This window comes from Polypterus senegalus, chromosome 9 (assembly GCF_016835505.1).
Source record: "Polypterus senegalus isolate Bchr_013 chromosome 9, ASM1683550v1, whole genome shotgun sequence".
In the NCBI taxonomy this organism is placed as follows: Eukaryota; Metazoa; Chordata; class Cladistia; order Polypteriformes; family Polypteridae; genus Polypterus; species Polypterus senegalus.
The window spans coordinates 2,227,040-2,243,462 of NC_053162.1; the positions used below are offsets into that span (position 1 = coordinate 2,227,040).

Consider the following 16,423-nt stretch of genomic DNA (forward strand, 5'->3'; position numbering starts at 1 on the left):
TACGCGTGGTGGTCAGAATTTTTCAAGCTGATGCTCTGCTGCTCTCCGTCACTTGATAAGACCGAGCTGTGGCGTGGCTGCCGTTCCCCATCCTCGCTCTTCTTCTCCTTCTGTTTCTCTGTTTGGCTCTGCTGCCACCAAGTGTCAGGGGGCTTCATCTTCAGCGAGAGCTCTGACGTGGTGGGATTTTAAACTGAAAACAGAATACGGCGAACTCTAAGGAGAGACGATTGAAGAAGCCAAATCAGCGATTGTTCAACAAGTCGTATCGAGACATTTACATGAATATGTCAACTGGCAGCAGTCGAGACCACACGGCACAGCAAGCCTCCTGAGTGTGAGGGGTCCTCGCCCAATCTCCATTTTTACCTGCTTTACTCGGGGCAGTCTTAACAGCATCATAGGCCCTCTTGGGCAAAGTAGGGCACCGGGACCCCAGTTTTGATAGCAAAACAGAAAACATACAGCGGGCATAGAAAAGAATCCCCCCTTTGACATATTCCCATTTTTTTTTGCTTTACAGCCTTAACACACAAACTAATATTTTTTTCCAGCTTTACTTACTCAATGCCACCTCTAACATCCAAGTGAAAGAAATCACAGCTACAGTTCAGAAAAATGATAAAAAATCAAAAATAAGAAACACTGAGTTTAATAAAGGACCACCCCCCCATCCCCCCCTCCAAACTCACTCAGGTGTCAGTGCCCACCATTCCCATTGCAGTTACTGGTTTCCTCCCACCTGTGCTCAGCTGTAATGAGTGTGATTAGTGAAGCTGTTCCTGGTCCATTCATTCTCTAACTTGATGGATCAACTGACAGCAAACAACTGACTGTGGGTGGCAGGTCACTTTCAGAAGATCTCAGGGACAAACATAAGGCTGGAGATGGAGACCAAAACATCTCAAAGGCTTCATCAGTCCCAAGGAGCTCAGTAAAGTCCATCATAAAGAAGTGTTTGGTACCACTAGGACCCTCCAAACTAGATGGAAGAACAAGGAGGAAACTGGCAAGAGAGGCCACCAAGAGGCCAATTGCCACTGTGAAGGAGTTACAGGCAAGGAGTGGTCATCAATGGTGTACATATGACAACAATTTGACAAACGCTCCACCACTGTGACTTGTTCAGGGCCGCACTTCTCCAGAAAGGCCACATTAAGGCTCGCTTGAGCTTTCCCAGAATGCACCTTGAAGATTCTGATGCCAAGTGGAGAAAGGTCTTCTGGTCAGAGGAGACAACAATCAAACTATTGACCTCGATACCAAACGGTCCAGCAATGCAGCTCACCATCCACAACACACCATACCGACAGTAAAGCATGGAGAGGTCAGCATCCTGTTGTGGGGGGCCTGGGGCTCTCGTTAGGGTAGAATGACAAATGGAGGGGGCAAAATATCATTAAATTCTGGAGGAACACCTGCAACCCTCTGCCAGAAAGGTGAAGATGGGCAGAAAGTTCACCTCTCAACACGATGACAAGCCGATGCTCACAGCAAAATGGACCACAGTGGCTGAAGGCGAAGAAAGTGAATGTCCTGGTGTGGCCAGTCAGAGCCGAGAGCTAAATCTGTGGAAAGATCTGAAGATAGCAGACCAGCAACGCTCACCAGCCAATGTGACCGAACTTGAACAGCTAAACTGTAAAGAAGAGTGGGGGGGCAAAGCTGAGAGAGAAGAATCAACAGACTGAGGGCTGTCATTAAAGCAAAAGGGGGGACAACACAATGACACTGACATGAGGGTCCTTTATTAATCTCAGTAGGTCTTGTGTTTGATTCTTTATCATTTTTCTGAACTGTAGCTGTGATGTCGTTCACTTGATGTTAGAGGTGGCATTGAGTAAGTAAAGCTGGCAAGAAATATGAGTTTGTGTGTTGTGGAACGGGACCCGGACACAGACAGGCGGACAGCGGTTTCTCATCCAACACACCCATTTATTATATTTACAATATGTTCAAGTCAGTGCACAACCCAGTGCCTCCAGCACCGATCCCCCAAAGTCCGGGCCTCACAGTCTCTGTTGCCTTCCTTCTGGCCGCCTCCAGTCCTCTCTCCAGCTCCGTCCTCTTCCACCCGACTTCCGCTCTCGACTGTTGGGAGGCAGCCCCTTTTATCACACCCCGGATGGGCTCCAGCTGCTTCCTGGCATTCCTCCGCGGACACGCCCCAGTGTGGCGGAAGTGCCGACTGCGCACCCAGAAGCCCTCCAGCTGTCCCCTGTCTTCTTGCCCCCAGCACTTCCTGGTGTGGCGGAAGTGCTGGGCTCCAGGGTCCTTCAGGCACCGGGGCGCCACCTGGCGGTGGCCACAGGCCCCTACAGGGTTGGGTTTCCAAGCCCCCTACCCGAGGCTACCAACAAAACCAGGGCGGTCGCCCCCTCGTGGTCGGGAGGAGGCATCAGCCCTCCTCCGGTCCCCTCGGGCGTCCCGGCTGGGCTCCACCCCCAGTTAAGGGTGTAAAGTAAAAAAAAATGGGAATATTTCGAAGGGGGGATTGTTTTCTATACACACTGTACATGGGCATGAGAAAAAACGTGTGCCCTTATGCTCTTGGGGCCCCCGGGAAACTGGCCAGCGTGCCCATGCGTTAAGACAGCCCTGGCTCTACTTTGGATCTTTATTGATCTGAATCGTTAACTTTCACTTCATTTCTTTGACTTTTGCAACAAACAAACTTATTTATTAGCTGGGGGGGGTACTTTGGGTCAGCGTGGGTATCAACAATAACAGTGTCTTCTTCCTCCTCTTCTTCTTCTTTCGGCTGCTTCCGTTAGGGGTCGCCACAGTGGATCATCTTCTTCCATCTCTTCCTGTCCTCCTCATCTCGCTCTGTCACACCCATCATCTGCCTGTCCTCTCTCACCACCTTCTCTTCGGCCTTCCTCTTCTCCTCTTCCCTGGCAGCTCTATCCTTAGCACCCTTCGCTCATTATACCCCTCACCTCTCCTCTGCACAGGTCCAAACAAGCACAGTCTCGCCTCTCTGACTTTGTCTCCTAAATGTTGAGCTGACCCTCTAATGTCGTCGTCATCGTCTTCTTCTTCTTTCGGCTGCTTCCAATGCATATCTTCTACGGCCCAAAATCACACAAGCATGGCCCCCTGTTTCTTGACAGTAGCCCCCATCCTCCAACAGGGTTTTGACTCCCTAAGAGTCAGCCTGGGAAAAGAACAACAATTTGGAATTGTCACCGGAATTGAAAAATGACCGTTTGATCCTGTGGCTTGTGAGCCCAATCGGGTTTAGCATTCAGACGTTCTTCAGCTGAAGCGAGGACCTGAACTGCTGGGGTCTGAGAGAGCCAAACCCACAATTCACTCACGTGTTGTCGATTCAGAAGCTCGCCCGTACAGCTGTGACGTCAACCCCGTGCCAAGAATCAGGCCTGCACACGCCTACCAAACGAATGAAGCCGCATTCGTCAACGGATGAACTGAACGACGACTGCACTCTACCGATGGCTTCGCGTTGGCTGAGAATGCACACTCACCGGCCACTTTATTAGGTACACCTGTTCAGCTGCTCGTTAATGCAAATAAAATCAGCCAATCACACGGCAGCAACTCAATGCATTGTCAAGACGACCTGCTGAAGTTCAATCCGAGCATCACAAAGGGGACTGAAGTGACTTTGAACCTGGTGGCATGGTTGTTGGTGCCAGACGGGCGGCTCTGAGGATTTCAGAAACTGCTGGGATTTTCACGCACTGCCATCTCTAAGGGTTTACAGAGAATGGTCTGGAAAAGGGAAAACATCCAGTGAGCGGCTGCAGTTCTGTGCTTGGCGAAAATGCCTTGTTGATGTCAGCAGTCAGAAGTAACTGGCCAGACTGGTTAGAGATGATGCTCACATAAGCTCTCGTTACAAGCGAGGTGTGCAGAATGGCAGCTCTGAACGCACAACACGTCAAAGCTTGAAGCAGGTGGGCTACAGCGGCAGGAGACCACATCGGGTGACACTTCTGTCAGCTAAGAACTGGCAACTGAGGCTCACCAAAACTGGACAATAGGAGATTAGAAAAAATGTCACCTGGTCTGATGAGTCTCGATTTCTGCTGTAACATTCAGATGCTGGGCTCAGAATTTGACGTCAGCACCATGAAAGCAGGGATCCATCATGCCTTGTATCGACGGTTCAGGCTGCTGCTGCTGGTGGTGTGATGGTGTGGGGGATATATTCTTGGCACGCTTTGGACCCCTTAGTAGCATCTGAGCATCGTTTAAATGCCACAATGGGTGCTGGCCACGTCCATCCCTTTATGAGCACCATCTTCTGATGTCTCCTTCCAGCAGGATTAACCCGCCAAGTCACAAAGCTCAGGTCATCTCTGACTGGTGTCTTGATCATGACGATGAGTTCACTGGACTCAAATGGCCTCCACAGTCACAAGATCTCAATCCAGTAGAGCACCTTTGGGATGTGGTGGGGTGGGAGATTCGCACCGTGGATGTGCAGCCAACACATCTACAATGTCAATATGGAGCAAAGTCCCTGAGGAATGTTTCCAGCAGCTTATTGAAGTTATCCATCCATCCATTATCCAACCCGCTATATCCTAGCTACAGGGTCACGTGGGTCTGCAGGTGCCAATTCCTGCCAACACAGGGCACAAGGCAGGAAACAAACCCAGGGCAGGATGCCAGCCCACCGTAGGGCGCACACACCAAGCACACACGAGGGACAGTTTAGAATCACCAGTCTACCTAACCTGCATGTCTTTGGACTGTGGGAGGAAACCCACGCAGGGAGGACCCGGGAAGCGAACCCATGTCTCCTTACTGAGAGGAAGCAGCGCTACCCACTGCACCACCATGTCGCCCTTATTGAAGCCACCAAGAATTAGGACAGTAATGAAGACAAAGGGGGGTCCATGCTGGTACTAGCAAGGTGTACCTAATAAAGTGGCCGGTGAATATATCTTAGCAGTGAAAGCTGCATTGTAAAGCACATTAAATGTATCCTTTCTTTTGTACCATATTTCTCTTATCTTAATATTTGTGCCACGGTTACTGAAGTCGTACGTCTACAAGTTCAAACTATCAGCTGCATTTCTGAAAAACAACACGAGAATCAAAAACAGGGCCCGTTAAAGTCCATTGAGGCGTCCCTTGTGTGACTCTGGGCCGTACGTGGCTGCTGTTGTATTCTCAGGGAGCAGGCGCCCTCTGCTGGACACGGGAATGTTAACACAACGCTGGCTGGAAGATTAGTAGTCATTTATGTTCTCGACCATGAAAGCCACACGGTGGGCTGCACGCCGCACTAAGAGATGTAAGCCCAGCGCTCCCGCCCAGACAAGATGTCACTGAAACTCTGCAAGCAGAAGAAACCTGTAAGTTGATTTCTAGTCAGCATTGTGCCTCAGCAAGAGATGGGCTGGAAAGAACCAGAAGATGGAACAGTCGTGATTGGTACATTTTATCGATTATTGTGCCTTTCACGTTGTATTTTTTTAGAAATCTGTGCAGCTAAACTGTTTTTTTTTATATACCCAGGAAATCCATTTTTGACCATAGCTTCTCTCGATATGCCTTCCTTCAAACCGTAATAATTTGATCAACTTGCCCTTTTGCCACTTCTTTGTGGGGTCGATGTGCACCTCCTCCTCCTCCTCCTCCTCAGTCAGATCCTTTTCCTTCAGATCTTCTTTTACTTCATCTCTCCCAACCTCTGCTTTGGCCTTCCTTGCTTTCTCTTCCCCTGGACTCCCATTCCCATCACTCATTTGCCCACTTGTTCATTTTGTCTCCTCATCACATCTGCATACCACTTCAGCCCACTTTCCTGTTCTTTCTTCTTCTGGTGGTCCCATTTTTTATACTGTCCTATTTTTATAACTCCACAGTCTCATTTCTGCCATTTCCAACGTCTTCTCCTGCTCCCCCTTTACTGCCCATTTCTCGGCTCCATACATCATTGCTGGTCTCAGCACTGCCATTAAAAAGCTCGCCTTGAACCTTAAGCCTTCTTTGATCACACAACCCTCCTGATATCTTCTTCCAGTTGTTCCATCCCCATCTCTGCATCTAATTGTCCATCTTGGTCTCCCACTCACCCCAAATATGTAAACGTCTCCACTCTTCTCAGTAGCTCCCCCTACAGGCTCATTTCTAAATCCTACTCATCATTAAATCTCACACACCAGTAGTGGTGCACTGCTGTAACGATGACGTGCAGTGAATACCCTCGACTTGACCATTCCTAGTTTTCATCCTCTCTTTCTTTCTCTGCCTGTGTATCATTTGTTTGCTCAGAGGTTGATGTGCTTGATGCTTCCTGAGCAGCTCTTCTTTTATCCCCCCTAGCGGCCCACTGCTTCTCTTCTTCCATCGGCATCTTTTCACATTAAAACTGATTAAGTCCGCGTTTGTGTTGCAATTACTTTGTACATTTTCTTTCATTTTTCACTTAAGCTGTCACTTAAGTCTTCAATCTGCCTCAAGAATAATTTAAGAACATTCGAACAATCATCAGCCCAACAAGGCTCGCCAGTCCTATCCACTTGTTTCCTCCAAGAAAACATCAAGTCGAGTTTTGAAAGTCCCTAACGTCTTACTGTCCACCACACTACTAGGTAGCTTATTCCAAGTGTCTATCGTTCTTTGTGTAAGATATGAAGAGGTAGGGGAAGTGACGGCAGAGGTGGTAGGAATGAGAACGTCTGCCCTGCTGGCCGCTGCCGAGAGTTGATTCTACAAGAAAATAAAATGAAAAGAGGAATAACCTTGGCGGTCAATAATCACCCTGAAAACGGACCGTAGATGTCACAGAGTATGTTTGTACCAAATTTCAGGTCAACAGGTCAAACGGTGTATGAGCTACTGGACAGACCAACGGACAGCCACGCTAGCGTATTCGATAAGAAGATTCTGTCGTCTTTCTGTTTACACTCTAGTGCCAAAAGTATTGGGACGCCTGCCTTTACACACACTTGAACTTTAATGACATCCCATTCCTGACACACAAGCTTTAGTCTGGAGTCGGCCCACCATTTGCAATTATAACAGCCTGAGCTCTTCTGGGGAGGCTTTCCACAAGGTGTAGGGTTGTGTGTTTATGGGGATTTGTGACCAGGAGAGCACTGGTGAGGCGAGGTCAGGCCCTGATGTTGGATGTGAAGGCCTGGCTCAGTCGCTCGCAGTCTCTGCTCTCATCCCAAAGGCCACACCAACCTCGCTTATCCATTTCTTTATCGACCTTGCTTTGCGCCCAGGTGCGTGCCCAGTCATGTTGCCAACACCCGATCTGTTCTCACAAAGTTGGGAGCTTGAAATTGTCCAAAATGGCTTTGTCTGCTGAAGTATTAAGAGTTCCTTTCACTGGAACTAAAGGGCCAAGGACAACCCCACACCATTATCCTTACACTTGGCACAATGTAGTCCGGCGAGTCCCGTTTCTCCTGGCCAGACTCGTCCATCAGATTGCGTGATCTGTCACTCCAGAGGTGGGCTTCACACCACTGCATCCGACACTTTGCATTGCACTTGGTGATGTCAGGATTGGCCATGGAGACCCATTGACTCCATGAAGCTCTCTCTCGACACTACACTGTTCTTGAGCTAATCTGGTGGTCCGTAGCTATGGACTCTGCAGAAAGATGGCGACTTCTGCACACCTCAGCATACGCTGTTCCCCGCTCTGTGACCACTTGGTGGCTGAGTTGCTGTTGTTCCCAATTGCTTCCACTTTATAACAATACCACTAATGGGTGACCGTGGAATATTTAATAGTGAGGAAATTTCACAAAGCGTCTTAGTGCACAGGTGGCATTCTATGACGGTACCAGGCTTGAATTCACTGAGCTCCTGAGAGACAGCGACCCATTCTTTCACATATGGCTGTAGTAGCAGCCTGCATGCCGAGGTGCTCGATGTTATACACCTGTGGCCACGGAAGAGAGTGGAACACCAGAATTCAGTGATTTGGTTGTCCCAATACTTTTAGCAATGTATGGTATCTTCAGCCCTCTATCTTCCAAAGGCCTTCTCCGTTCTTCCAACTTCCTCCCATTGTTCTCATTTCTGGTGCTACACGGCACAAAGTCTTCCATCCCGTGACTTATCTTATCTTCTTCCCATGATGCTCAGAGCTGCCGCTTTGTTGTGCTAGGAGTGTCAGCCTTGCCTGAGTCGCACCGGTGAGTGGTGACGTGTGTCTGCATGACCTTGGCGTACCACCCCCATGTCTCTCTATTATATAAAAAAAATCTTTCGATGTGACTTTTTGGAAAAGAAGTCCAGCGAGATGAGAATGTTGCTATGATACGATTTTTAAAAGTCACGCCCTCCTAGCAACCGTATTCAAACAAGACCGCGGTCCTCTCCCCTCTCGTTCATGTGAATGCTCTTGTCAGACACACTTCCTGCACTCTCAGCTCTTATACATTTTTACGTTTTCCTCACTTTAATTTCCCAATTAAAGAAGAAGTATTTTGTCCAAATCTTATTAAAGAATTTCATCCCGAAGGGATATCAACAGAAAAAATGAGTACACGGGCAATCCTAGCACCAAGAAACGAAGTCTAAGAAATTAACGGCAAAATTGTCGATTGGTTACACAGCAGATTGGTTAAATGCTTATCAATAGACTCTGCTGAAACAGTTGGTGGTGATGATGAGGAAGACATCAACTTGCAATATCATGAAGAATATCTACAATCGTTAATACCATCTGGTCTTCCACCAGCCGAGTTACTGTGGAAAGGAGGACGTAGCCAAGAAAGGTAACGTAGTCCATCTTCAGGGGATAACATTACACACCAAATGAGACCTCGACATGCCATTCGTATTGAAACGTTTACCGTTTCCCGTTAGAATCGCTTTGGCAAAGACAATTAACAAATCTCGGAGCCAAACATTCGAAAAAAGTCATTTTATATAATAGAGAGAAAGAAACGAAATGCAATCACGAGCAGTTATACTTCACATGAAAATTAAAATCTGTTTAAATTGAACATCCACACCCCCATACGCGAGCAGCAGAACCGCAAAGAGGCTACCACATAGCGCTGGCACAGGGGTTGGCAAGCGATGCAAGCAGGGGGCAAAGCCCCCTAGTTTTGGATAAAATTGCATTACGTGTGATTCTCTACGACTTTCTGATCTCGGCACTCTGGCTTTCTTTCCATTAACGGTTTCTGACTCTTATCGTACATTAGTGGTTTGACGAAAGATTTTTAGTTTCGACCCCTGCTTGTAATTTTTGAATCCCACTTCACCTCTTAATCCCATAATTAAAATCTTTTTCACGGTCTCTCATTAAGACGGAACAGAAACAACGAGCCAAAAATCAATTCCCAAAAAGGTCACACCGGTCGTTTAACGGTAACCAGAGTCGTTGTCGAGAAATCGTAGTAACGAGGTGTGAAGTGGGTAGCAAAGCACACACGTGAGCATGAGGTTGTGTTTATATCTACAGAACTTGGGGCAGAAGGAAATGCACCACATGACCTTGGTGCCGTCACACGGCCGTGACTTAACTTGCACAGCAACAAAGGAGTCGTGCAAAAGTTTTAGATCACCGTCCATTTTCCAGTTTTTTTATTGAAAATTCAGCATCTCAAGTCCAATGAATAACCTGCACATGTTCAAAGATGAGCTGACAGAGATTTAGGTTACCAAAAATTGAAAAATGGTGTCAATTTCAGAGTTCTACACAAAGACAGATTGAGTAGTGAGTTAACAACGAAGAGCTTTTCAGCAGCGATGGAAGTTAATGAAGCCTTGAAAGTTGATGCAAACAATTGCTGCACGTGTCCTGACTTGTGTTGATTACTTGTAAGACCCTCTGTCTGTGTAAAAGCAGGTTTAAAACACACTGCATTGTTACACCCTCTTAGCATTATTTCGACAATATTGCACTATATGTTGACACCATAATGGTGAGAAAAAAGGTGACAGACGGACCACTATAACCCTTCACAGTGCAGGTGGAGAAACTGCAAAGAAAACCGAGGTGTCAGTGAGTCCAGTTTCTTACACCATTAAAAGGAACTTGGAAGCTGGAGAAAACTCAGACAGGATCGGGTCTGCCACACCAGAATCAGAAGACACGCTTCTGAGTGTCAACAGCTTGCATGACGTGAGCTTCACAGGACAAGAGCTTCAAGCGCATTAATCAGTGGTGCAGATCGTTCAAAGTGGACACTAAATTATGGTGGAGGAACCACCAGTTGACCACAGTAATAAGCCTACTAGCGGGAGGCAAGAGTGACTTTGGCATGCAAGACCAAAATAATTTCCGGTGATAGGGGACCAAGCGGAAACAGAAGGAGGTCTAAAAGGTGGAAGGTTTGGGTTACCAGTAGAAGACAGCAAATGAGACACGTGATAACGAAAGGAAACGAAATGAGGGCAGGGACGGAGAAAAGTGCCAAGGGGGATATAACTGGCAAAGTCGATCAAGGAGAATGCCCTTCAGGGGGTGCTTACGGTGTGATACACGTCTTTAAAGAAACTTGGAGAGAACGACAGGCCCAGGCACCCCGCAACCCTGGCATGGAATGAATGGATGCAGGACATTGTTGGGATGAAGGTTTCTTTCTTGGTGTGTACGTTTTCCTGAACTGTGAGTCAAATTGTTAAAATTGCTTTATGGATCGCGTTGTGTGAGAGAAATGCCAGTCTGTCCATGTATGTCTACCATGGGTTTGTATATAATAAAGATTCACTTAACACGTTTGTCCTTCAATAGCAGGTAAAACTGGAAGAATATGGAAGGCCCAAAATAGACGGGGAATTGAAAGTGTGCTCCATAGTCAACCGAACAAAACAAGACAGGTAAGAGACGACCAACTTATGACTCCCATTTATTAAAAGCTAGCAAGTTATTGAAATTCGGCAGGTCTCCGTGAAACCTCACCTTCTTGGTTAGTCCTGGAAAGGAACTCCTGCTCAGTATCCTCTCTCTGGTCACGGTCATGACTAGCACAGGGTCTCCTCAGGGATTTGCACCGGCCCACTTCTTATTTACTGCGGACACGTCGGACTTTAGATACAATGCTGAGCCCCCGTCATCTGACGAATTTAACGATGACACGGCCGTCATTGAGAGATGCAGGGCCCCGAGTGAAAGAGCGGTGCAAACTTGAACCATCGGCAGCTCAACATCATTAAGACAAAGGAGATGACTGTGGACTTTGGGAGGGTCGAGCCCATTCTGCTGCTGGTTTCCATTGATGACAAAGATGTGGTAGTGGAGGGGCTGTGTAAGTACAGTGGGGTGGAAGGATGGCCTTGAGTGGAGGCCGTCTCCTCTCCTGAGAAGGTTAAGGCCATTCTGCCAATAACGTGCTGAGGCCAGTGCCACCTTCGATGTGGTAACATCCTGAGGCAGTGCCATTCCAGGCAGTCTGACTGGACTCACCGGAGAGTCACATGAAGTTGCTTACGTATTTGGACAGTGACCTTCGCCATTTCTGTACGCTTCTGGCTGAACAGAGGAGCACCTTCAGTAAGAGACTGAGTCGCCTGCATTGCTCCATCTAGCACCATGTAAGGTTGGCATTCAAGGCCATGTATTGAGTCATCCCACTGCTGGGGTGGTATCGCCCCCCTGATGTGCTAAATGGTATGTCTTAACAGGCACCAACACTCTATGCTACAGTCAATTTGGAAACTGCTGAGACCCCTGCACACTTCTTATGTTGTTGAATTCAATTGAAAGGGCTAAAATGTGCCATCAATCTACAGCCAGGGGTCTCCAGCTCCAGTCCTGGAGGGCCGCAGTGGGTGCGGGTTTTCATTCTAACCCTTTTCTTCATTAGTGACCAGTTTTTCATCTTAATTGATGCACATCTTAAGACTCAGGCCCCTTAATTATTTCTTTTTTTCCTTAATTAGCAGCTAAACAATAACGAGACACAAAATGAACCAACACATAAACAACAACTGGTGTAAATCGCACAACAACTGAAAATAACTGAAGAAAGGTGAAGGCCTCAATCATGTTGATCTGCTCAGGTCCACAAACCATTTTGACAGCCAGCGCTCTTAAAAAAGGAAACGTCTGCCGTGGCCGAATAAGCGAGCACCATGGAATGAAACAACGGGTAGCAACAAGAATTGCCTTCAAATTAAGAAACTGAATGGACTGAAGTTGGTTGGAGTTTGAGGTCCCGGCTTAGTTGCTCATTTGTTGGCTCCCTCACTTGACATCAGATTTATGTTTAGGTGCCGTTTAACTCTTTCAGGGTGGATGTCGACTTTTGTCGAAATTCATTGGTAGAGGACGGGAATCAGCTGTAAACTGTGACAAAACTTGCCATTATGTTTTAGTTCGACTCTCTTTAAAGTTAGCTTCGCTGATTTGACCGACATTTCCTGCACGTGCATGAGTAGCGAAGAGCAAACGACCCCTCAAATGGCATCGGCATCTGGTGAAAGACCAAAGCAAATGGGCAAAGCAAAATACCCTGCGGAGGACCTTTTGTGTTTCGTATCGCTGAGTCAGACTCAGTTTTCGGATTTTGATGTAAGTGATCTGGACATCGAAAATGAAAGTGAGCGGCCAGCGTCAGCTGATCGTGGTGCTGAACGTGTCCGTGTAGCTAATGCACCTACGCACCTGACCGGGGAGGACTGCCAGATTGTGTCACCCTGTGACTGCGGCGCGGAGACAGCCAGGCATCACATCTTCCTGCTGGTCCGTGAGCTGCCCCCGTGTAGCCAATGCTGCCAGAGACACTGAACGGGCACTGACAGCAGCCCCGGCATGCAGCAAAAGACATTTCATCTTGATTTATGTGTGAAGGGATTGCTTTGTGTGCTTTTCAGAAAACTGGAAAAAATAATTCAGCCCTCAAAGAGAATCAATTCAGCTGTCAGAGTCTGAAGAAAAGTCAATTAAAATAAAGGGAAATAGTGAATGAGCAGCAAAAACTGGTCACTAATTAAGAAAAGGGTCAGAATGAAAACCTGCAGCCACAGTAGCTCTCCAGGGCTGGAGTTGGAGACCCCTGATCTACAGTTACATGGTGACAAAGTGACAACGTATTTACAGAAAGGTCTGCTATGGCCGTCCGAATTGTGCTCAGGTGCATCCCATTTGATTTCATTCTTTTGGAGATGTTTCTAGAACTTGATTGGAGCGCACCGGCGGCAAAGTGAATGGAGTGGACGTCATTTGGAAAGGCCCCCATGTCACCGTGTAAAGAAGGTCCCACAACTCATACTGCATGTCAAGGCTAAAACCAAGCCGTGAAGTCCAAGGGCCTGCACAGTCAAATTGTGGCGAGGTGCCGAGGTCCTGAGAGGTCTGACGCGTTGAGTGTTCCCAGGAGCACATTGGCCTCAGTAATTGTGAAATGGAACCAGCAGGACTCTTCCTTGTGTTGGCTGTCTGGGTAAAGTGAATAACCAACAACAACTTTTATTTCTCTAGCACATTTTCATACAAATGATGGAGCTCAAAGTGCTTTACATAATGAAGAATCGAAAAATAAAAGACACAATAAGAAAACGAAATAAGTCAACATTAATTAACATGTTGATGGCCAGGGAGGACAGAAAAAACAAAAAAAACTCCAGACGACTGGAGAAAAAAAAATCTGCAGGGGTACCAAGGCCACGAGACCACCAAGCCCCCTCTGGGCATTCCACCTAACATCAATGATCTCAATCAGTCCTCATTGTTTTTAGGGTTCTCATGGAAGGACTTGATGATGATGGTCATGTGGACTTCTGGCCTTTAATCCATTAATGTAGGAACATCACGGTGCTTTGATTACCAGGCAAAAAGGCCAAGGTTAGGGAGATGACCAAGACCCCAATAGTCACTCTAGCAGAGCTTCAGAGGTCCTATGCTGAGATGGGAGAACCTGATGGGAGGTCAACCATCTCAGCAGCACTTGATCAATTGGGCAGTTATGGTAGAGTCATCAGACAGAAGTCACTCCTGAGTGAAAGGCACATGACAGCCCACTTGGACTTTGAGAGAATGAGGGAATAAAAATCGTCTGGTGTGAACTCTTCAGGCACAACTCCAAGCACTCTGTCTGGTGAAGACCTGGCACTGCTCATCACCTGCCAATACCATCTCTTTACGGGTGAGTCATGGTAGTAACAGCATCATGTTATTGGGGTGCAGGGGACTGAGAGGCTGGTCAGAACTGAGGGAAGGATGAATGCAACCAAATACAGAGACACCCTTGAAGAAAACCTGCAACCGCCTTTCAGCGTACAGCCGAGCCAGCGCCAAAGTGACTCCGGAGCAAGTCTATAAGTGGCCATGAGTGGCCCTGCCAAAGCCCAGACTTGAAGATGTGTGGAGAGACTTGAAGATGGCAGTTCACAGACGCTTCCCATCCAGACTAACGGAGCTTTTGATGATCTGCCAGGATGATTGGGATCAACTGCCCAAATCCAGGTGTGTAAAGTTTGTAGAGACTTACCAAGAAGAACTGACCCAGAAACTGCTGCCAAAGAGGCTCCTACAAAGCACTGAATTAAAGGTCTGAGGACTTCTATGAATGAGAGATTTTACTTCCTTAGTAAAGTTACTTGCTATGATTTTACTTTGGTTTCACTTAGTCATTCTGGGTAATTGAGTATAGATTGATGGGCAGAAATGGCAAATGTATCCACTAAAAATGAAATCTATGATCAGAAAGAAGGGGTCTGAATATGCACTGAATTCACTCTAATGTAGCGTGCCACAGCCCCGGCGGACCTCCATGACAATCCCCCAAGCCCACCGTGTGAATTTGCACTGACAGTCAGTCTATGACTCCTTCTACTGAATGCCACCAAATCCCCAGCACTCTCACTTCGGGAGACGGGTGGTGGCGGTGGGCAGGCAGGGCTTTGACTCTCCGTGTCCTCACCTCTGCTGTGTTTTGCGCAGGTACATTTTTCTGTTTGACAAAGTTGTGATTGTGTGCAAACGACGGGGCTACAGTTACGAACTCAAGGAGATCATCGAGCTGCAGCTTTACAAGATGACCGACGACCCCATGAACAACAGGGACATCAAGAAGGTGGGTGTCGAAGTCCGCTGTTCAGATGTGCATGCTTTTTATGTATAGAGCCAAACCAGTTTTGTCCACCGTGTATATAAACAAACGGCTTAAAAATTATTAAAGGCACACTTTGAAGACACATCAGATCTTAATGGGGGGAAAAAAAATCCTGCTAACTCTCTCTGCTGCTATGGACTGGTATGGTGATGTGTGAGGAACGACAGGGTGGAAATGAAACGATCAACCGACAAAGACAGACACCCCGACAATCAAAGGGAAAAAAAGATGCAGCAGGCAGGCAGGAGAGTCCATTTGGCCAAAACTCCAAATTGTACTCAGTAGTTTGTATGCGTGCCCCCGCGAACCCCCAAAGTGCCTGACAAGGTCCTAATGAGATGACGGATGGTGTCCTGGAGGATCTCCTCCCAGACCTGGACTAGGGCATCACTGAACTCCTGGACAGGCTGAGGTGTTGGATGGACCCAAACATAATGTCCCACCCAGAGGTGTTCTATTGGATTGGGGACAGGCGAGTGACCATGTGTGTCAGTCAATGGTATCGGTTCCTTCATCCTCTCGCCACACGAGGCCGGGCATTGTTGTGCACCAGGAGGAACCAGCATAGGGTCCAAGGATTTCATCCCAATACCTAATGGCAGTCAAGGTGCCCACCGCTGTCTGGCCTGTAGAGGTCTTTGTGTCCCTCCATTGATATGCCTCCCCACCCCCCCAGACCATCACTGACCCCCCCAACAGACCAGTCATGCAAAAACGATGAAAGGAAGGCTTTTGAATGAGAGTAGAGCATCAAGTCAGTGACACTTGTGGGCTGCTGATCTGCTCAGTTCAGTAGCAGAGGGGCTCGTTCATCAGTGTCAGCTGCTTTGGAGCACTAGAGGGGCAACAATGAGACGACCCCCCCAAACAGGAATGAATGGGTTAACAGGTGGAGGGAGGCCACTGACATTTTTCCCTCCTCATCTGTTTTGTCACTCGTTTTGCCTTTGGCTACAGTCAGAGTCACGACTGGTAGCATGAGGCCATACCTGGACCCTACAGAGGTGGCACAAGTAGTCCAACTTCTCCATCACTTCGTGTCATTGCCAGAAGGTTTGCTGTGTCTCTCAAGGGTATGGAGGAGATTCCTGGAGACAGACAAGTAGTTCATCCAGGAGAGCTGGACAGGGCGCCTCGTAGAAGGTCCTTAACCCATCAGCAGGACCTACCGGAGGAACAGGATGAGCCCTGGCAGAGCCTACAAAATGACTGATATGAATGTCTCTGACCAAAGACTTCATGAGGGTGGCCTGAGGGCCTAACTGTGTCCTCTGTTGGGCACTGTGGATCTCAATTGGCATTTGCCATAGAATACCAGAATTGGCACTTTGTGCTTTTCACAGATGAGAGCAGGCTCACCCTGAGCACATGTGACAGACAAGAAAGAGTCTGGAGAAGCTATGGAGGAT

The 16,423-nt window shown here is 47.6% G+C and overlaps 1 protein-coding gene across 6 annotated transcripts in view; it reads left to right on the forward strand.

Moving 5' to 3' along the window:
* vav2 (vav 2 guanine nucleotide exchange factor) overlaps positions 1 to 16,423 on the forward strand; it is a 472,851-nt gene that overhangs the window by 398,347 nt on the left and 58,081 nt on the right. For all 6 annotated transcript variants that reach the window (XM_039762597.1, XM_039762599.1, XM_039762598.1 and 3 more), the window contains 2 exons: positions 10,694 to 10,779; positions 14,843 to 14,975. In XM_039762597.1, coding sequence (XP_039618531.1) covers positions 10,694 to 10,779; positions 14,843 to 14,975 — 219 coding nt within the window. The remainder of the gene's footprint in view (positions 1 to 10,693; positions 10,780 to 14,842; positions 14,976 to 16,423) is intronic.